Below are 6,885 nucleotides of genomic sequence, written 5' to 3'. Positions count from 1 at the left end.
CATGTAAAATTAGGGTCTGTTTAGATGTAACTGAAATTGAAAATTGAAAATTGAAAAATACTGTAGTAAAATAATTTTTTAATGTGTGAATAGTACCGTGAGACCTATTTTTAATAAAAAAATTGTTAAAAAGTAAAATTTGTGAGTCCATAAACAATACACGATAAGCACTGTTTACAAAAAAAAAGTCAAACTTTTCAGCTCAAAAAAATAAATTAGGAAACGCACACTTATATAAAAATCGGCTACTGTTCATGCACAGTACATGAACAGTAACCGCTGTCCCCTGAATCGTGCATTCAAAAAAAAAAAAAAAAAAAAAAACGCACAGACGCGGACGCAATAATTTTCATCCGTATCCAAACTCAGCCTTAGTAAAACCCAAGAAAAGATAAGTAAACAAATCTTCTCTCTCTTCACGTAACTCCTCCCACCTTTTTTGGGATGAATATAACTTCCCATTACTCTTCACTCTAAAAACACTTCTACTACCGGCCAATTACAATGGCTTCCAAGTCCCTAGAAATCGAGCCCACACAGAGAGGCATCGAAGACGACGACGACGACGTGTCGCCGATCGAGGAAGTGCGACTGACCGTTTCGAACGAAGACGACCCGAGCCTTCCAGTATGGACGTTTCGAATGTGGTTTCTGGGGCTACTATCGTGTGTGCTGCTGTCGTTTCTGAACACTTTCTTTCAGTACAGGACGGAGCCGCTCGTGATATCGATGATTTCGGTCCAGGTTGGGACGCTACCGATCGGACGGTTCATGGCGAATGTGCTTCCGACGACGACGTTTCGGATTCCGGGGTTTGGGGAGAGGGAGTTTTCGTTGAATCCGGGGCCGTTCAATATGAAGGAGCACGTGCTGATTTCGATTTTCGCTAATGCCGGTGCGGCGTTTGGGAGTGGAGCCGCTTATGCCATTAGTATTGTGGATATTATCCGTGCATTTTATCGTAGGAAAATCTCCTTTTTGGCTAGTTGGATCCTTGTCATTACTACACAGGTTTCATCAAACACTTTCTCTGTTGTTTTATAATATGTTAACGGATTTTTGATTGCACGAGCTGATTTGTATAATGAATACCCCTTTGACGGAATGTTGTGCGACTCTTAAAGGTCTGTTTGAACACCGCTTATTTGTTGAAAACTAAAAACCCTATTCTGTAAGAATATTGTTCACGCGTTTTTGTGTTTTGGCTAGTTCATGAACAGTGTTATAGGATCAACCAAAAAAACGCAAACACAGCTTAATGCTAAAAAAACGCACACTAAGTGTAAGTTGGGGAAGCGCGTTTTGCGCATTTTCCAGCTCACATGTTACGTGTGGGTCCCGTACACTGTTCACGAGACCCACAAATCTCTTTTTTCAACAAAATTTTCATTAAAACTAGATCTCACAGCACTATTCATACATAAAAAATATTTTGTTACAGTGTTTTCAGTTTTCAGTAATAAGCGGTATCTAAACAAATTCTAAGCCTTAACTGTATTCATGTGGGCTGGGAGTGATTGGTTTGGTGCTAATTAAGTCTTAAGGTGTGCATGTTAATATGTTATGTTATGTGATCATTGTGATGTACGTGGTGGGTGCAGATATTGGGGTATGGGTGGGCTGGTATTCTGAGGAAGTACTTGGTGGATCCTGCGCAAATGTGGTGGCCTAGTAGTCTGGTTCAGGTCTCCTTGTTCAGGTTATTTTTCATGACCAAAAACGCTGTTGTTTACATATAGAACATTCCTACCATTTGAAGGAACAAATAATAACATTTGCATTAGTTATTTCAAAAATTATAAATTAAATTTTTGGCAAAGTCGGGGTTTTTACGATTATAATTACATTTCTTTTGTCAAAAAAAAAATTATCGAATTATCCAAATAATTATTATTATTCTGCCTGAATTTCAAATGTGAACGCCTAGAATCCTAGACCCAGCACCTATCCCCTACCAATAGTTTGGCATTCCATAATGTTCATCATAAATGTTAAGTTTCACTAGAGTCTAGACGCCGTAACTGCATATGTATTGAAAATTAAGGCTATTCAAGGCGTAACGCTTATAGCTATGTCTATAGTTAGTAATATATGTTTGGAATTATAACACCATTGACCAGGACAGATATATTGTGATTATTGTCCAACTCCGAACAACCACACCATTCATTACCAGTTACAACTTACACCTTACAACCAACCTATTGGCACTCAAATGTGTAGTATACGGTGTACCATATGTATACTGTATACATACAATGTCCACACTCCACAGACGATGGGTTGGAAGTAAAATCGTTCTCTATATGCATGGTTTCTGTCTTTGCTAGCTATTGAAGCATTGGCTCAAGGCCATGGACCTTGGGTTCAAGTTCAAATTGTGACTGAGAAAAAGATTAAATCTGTTTAAAATTTGAATGAGAAACACACCCATAAGCTCTAATTCAAATAGCACTTTCCATTACTATAATAATGAGGTTAATATGATTGATGATTGTGTTACTTACCAATGAGAAGAAAAAAAAATCTTAATAAGTAGTGTTTTCCTACAATGTAGGGATACTCCATTTTTGTTCACGTACCGTATTTGATACATATCATACCGGTATCGTACCACATACCTCTAAGATACATATCTAGTTTTTTTTTTTTTTTTTTTAAGAATCATATAGGATACACTCATGATATGACTTGGATATTGTTCTAACCCAATCCCCCATTGTGAGAAATAGCCCAAACTTGTAATAATTTTGATTTATATGTTTTATACCGTGGTTTCAATGTTGAACATTTATCAAGTTATCTGTTATTTACTCTTTTGAATCTTAGTTTGTATTCTAAATATCATTTAAGGGCCATGGATTCTTCTTTTTTTTCTTTTTTGAGAGTCTAATGGCCATGGATTCACTTTGTTATCTATTATTGCTTTTAAATTGATATATGCTTAACAATATATAAAAATCACTGCACACTCTTGGTGCAATGGTCACTCCACAAGTATAAATGCTTGTGGAGTGTGGGGGGCAACGGCCAGGGTTCAAGTCTCCAAGAGAGAGCTTCACACACTTATACACTTAGATTAGGCTAAAGTAGAAATTCTATCTTGTATAAAAAAATAAAAAAATAAATAAAACAATATATAAAATAAATGTTTAACAATATATAAAAATTATAAATAAAATATATATATATATATAATAAGTTATTAATACACATATCCCCGACGTATCATACCCTAAGTTTTTCAAGAAATGTTGTATTTTCATACCTGTACCCATATTGTACCCATACTCATATCCATACTGTGCATCATAGGTGTTTTCAAATGAATGAATAAATTTAGGCCAAATTGATGTCAAGCTGAACTACATTATATTAGAAATTGTGACTACAATCATCCTTCGATTTTAGTATCATCAATCATTGCTAATACACACCATATAAGTTACAAGATAATATGTTACACTCAAAAGTATGTCTCACACTTAAATAGATTAAAAATGAGGTGCATCTACATCATTATCAAATTAATTATAATAATCTCTTTTTTGGCTGAGACAGAATTGTAATAAATGGATATAATAAAATAGACTTTGTCCACAAAATCCTTATGCAATAACTATCTCTTAAAATTGAGTGACTTCAGTATTATTATTTTTTACATGAGCTCTATATCAAGCTAATCTTGCTTTGTTGCATTTAGAGTTTTTAACAAAATAGACAAGAATACCAAAAGTCTTGTAGCTAAATCAGTATAGTGTTTTCAATAAAAATATCTAAGATTCAAATCCTCTCTTCCTTAATTATTGAATTATCAAAGCAAACAAAAAGACTAATCAACGGCCTCCTCCTTGATTTACATTATTCAGGGCAATGCATGAGAAAGACAACAGCCGCATGTCACGAGGGAAATTCTTCTTGATTGCACTGATATGCAGCTTCTCCTGGTACCTGATCCCGGGCTACCTTTTTCCATTGTTGTCAACCATTTCATGGGTATGTTGGGCATTTCCCAAGTCATTAACAGCCCATCAGATTGGATCAGGCATGAATGGACTCGGTCTTGGATCATTTTCCCTTGATTGGTCAGTCATAGCCTCATACCTGGGCAGCCCTCTTATCAGCCCCTTCTTTGCCATTGTCAATGTTGCTGTAGGCTATGTCTTACTCTTGTATGTGTTAATTCCAATAGCCTACTGGGGAGTAAACCTGTATGATGCCAAGAATTTTCCAATCTTCTCCTCGCATTTATACAATGCCCACGGAAAGACTTATAATGTATCAGCCATTGTGAATGACAAGTTCGAGCTGGACTTGCCAACATATGAAAAGCAGGGACGCATAAATCTCAGTATATTTTTTGCTCTCTCATACGGTATTGGTTTTGCTGGTATCATATCTACCCTCACTCATGTGGCACTTTTTAATGGGAGGTAACTAATCAGAAGCTGTTGTATTTTGTGATTGTATTATATTATTGACACAATATCCTAGATTCTAATGGGCTGTTTTAACAGGGATATTTATGCGCAATTCCGAGCTTCATATAGCACTGGAAAACAAGATATTCACACAAGATTGATGAGGAAGTACAAGGACATACCTAACTGGTGGTTCCACATGATGCTTGTGGTGTCCTTAATACTCGCTCTTATATTATGCATTTTTATGATCGATGAGATCCAAATGCCATGGTGGGGACTCATCTTTGCAGCTGGACTTGCTGTGACTTTCACTCTTCCAGTCAGTGTCATAACCGCCACAACCAATCAGGTAACAAGTCTGAACTAAATCAGATATTGCACTTAACTTGATATCAGAATATACCAGAAAAATAATGTATTGACCAATTATATCATTCTGATTCATAACTGGGGTTCTCTTTTAATTGTAGATATTAACTGAATTTGTCCTTCTTGAATATTGAGACTTGAGAGTTTGATGATGAGATTTGAGATTTCGCACTAACATTATTATGATTTTAACCCCTTTCACCCAGTCACCAGGACTAAACATCATCACAGAATACATCATGGGTGTCATATTGCCAGGTAGACCAATAGCCAATGTCTGCTTTAAGACCTTTGGGTATATAAGCATGTCACAGGCTATTTCCTTTCTGAGTGATTTCAAGTTAGGCCATTACATGAAGATTCCGCCTCGATCCATGTTCATTGTTCAGGTAAATGTTTTAAAAAGTACCGCATAGAAACATCCACATATATACTTACGAATCCTCACATACTAGGTTGGAAGAGAACAATCCAAACCGGTTTGAAAGGAAACTCAATCCCTAAATAAAATGATTCATAATAACATCCTAGTGTTCAGCTATGTGATAATACCCCCCCCCCCCCCCCTCTTCATTTTTCGTTACATACATGTTCAAACAATTACAATAAACTAAAATTGTTTCAAACATTATCTTATGTCATTTCCTCTTTGTTGTTCCACAAAAGTTCATAGGAACTATAATAGCTGGAACAGTGAATCTTGGAGTGGCATGGTGGCTGTTGAATACCATTGAGAACATATGCCAGGATGAACTACTACCTCCCAACAGTCCTTGGACATGCCCAGGTGACCGCGTCTTCTTCGATGCATCTGTCATATGGGGTTTGGTTGGACCAAGACGAATTTTTGGCAGGCTTGGTAACTACCCAGCACTCAACTGGTTCTTCCTTGGAGGTGCAGTTGGACCTGTAATTGTATGGCTAATGCAGAAAGCTTTTCCCAACCAGGAATGGATTTCACTAATTAACTTTCCAGTACTTCTTGGAGCTACAGCAGCAATGCCACCTGCTACAAGTGTGAACTTCAATTGCTGGATTGTGGTTGGAACAATATTCAATTACTTTGTTTTTAAGTATAGAAAGAATTGGTGGCAAAGGTACAATTATGTTCTTTCAGCAGCATTGGATGCAGGGTTGGCTTTCATGGGGGTGGTTCTCTACTTCACGCTTACCATGGAGGACATAAGCCTATCCTGGTGGGGTTCTGATGGTGGTGAACGCTGTGAACTGGCCACATGTCCAACTGCTAAGGGAATAGTTGTTGATGGCTGCCCTGTTTTTTAGTTCTCATTTCAGTTTGCAATTTAGTTTCATAATCAATTTTCCACTTTCTACCAAAGTACTTCAGCAGTTTCGTTTCAATTTCTTAACATCATTGGAAAAAGGGTCTTTTTTTTTGTAAATATTAAGGCTTTGATAAATTGATAGTTGGTTAAATGTCAAATTAATTAAAGTGAAGTCTCTTTAGTATGTTTGTGATTTTAGTTGAATATTTAATAACATTTTTATGGGATTTTTTTTATTTGGGTTTCTTATATTTCTTTATACTAAGAGAAACTAGACCTGTAATATTATCTTATTAAGTATATTAGTTTCTTGATAATATGAGTAAAATTTCAAATGTCAGGTAACTTTGAAATGTTTAGATAATTTTCTACAACAATTTAGGTAAGTGCCTAAACTGTTTAGTGCTCAGAATTGTACATGTGACAGACTGTGAGTGGTAAATTTATATAAAATTGACATATAGGATAGTTATGACTTTTTATGTGATACTAAAATCACTCACCACCTTTTAATGCTGCATAATTCTGTATGCTCAACCACGTCAGCATGGCCACGTCATCATCACCGTGTCATGCATCAAACACACATCATTACGCTTGCATAATGGTCGGTCACCTCATCATGACACATAATTGGGCTTGCATAAAAAACTTTGTGAATCGAGTTTTAAAAATTTATGGGCCATGCTCTTTTTTTTTACCAGACTAGTCAGCTTGCCTTACAGAACCCGTGTAGTTTACAAACTGGGCTGTTCTGTACAGCACGAGTCTGGTCGAAGCTTGAAGTTTGGCCCATTTAATTTCAT

At 36.4% G+C, this 6,885-nt stretch overlaps 1 protein-coding gene across 1 annotated transcript; it reads left to right on the top strand.

Moving 5' to 3' along the window:
- Positions 1-504: 504 nt before the first annotated feature.
- Positions 505-6,172, top strand: LOC142613888 (oligopeptide transporter 2-like). The gene is made up of 6 exons (XM_075786406.1): positions 505-1,011; positions 1,602-1,699; positions 3,870-4,433; positions 4,518-4,773; positions 5,000-5,182; positions 5,460-6,172. Exons 1-6 carry the CDS (start codon positions 505-507, stop codon positions 6,075-6,077), a joined length of 2,226 nt encoding a protein of 741 aa, XP_075642521.1. The 3' UTR covers positions 6,078-6,172.
- Positions 6,173-6,885: the final 713 nt, after the last annotated feature.

Source organism: Castanea sativa, chromosome 10 (assembly GCF_040712315.1).
Source record: "Castanea sativa cultivar Marrone di Chiusa Pesio chromosome 10, ASM4071231v1".
NCBI lineage: Eukaryota > Viridiplantae > Streptophyta > Magnoliopsida > Fagales > Fagaceae > Castanea > Castanea sativa.
The sequence above is the reverse complement of the archived record's forward strand: the minus strand, read 5'-3'. Positions and strand labels throughout refer to the sequence as shown.

Coding starts and splice junctions, on each gene's coding strand:
- LOC142613888 (XM_075786406.1), top strand. CDS start 505: ATGGCTTCCAAGTCCCTAGAAATCGAGCCCACACAGAGAGGCATCGAA. Junction 4,434..4,517: donor GTGGCACTTTTTAATGGGAG/GTAACTAATCAG, acceptor CTGTTTTAACAG/GGATATTTATGCGCAATTCC. Junction 5,183..5,459: donor GATCCATGTTCATTGTTCAG/GTAAATGTTTTA, acceptor GTTCCACAAAAG/TTCATAGGAACTATAATAGC.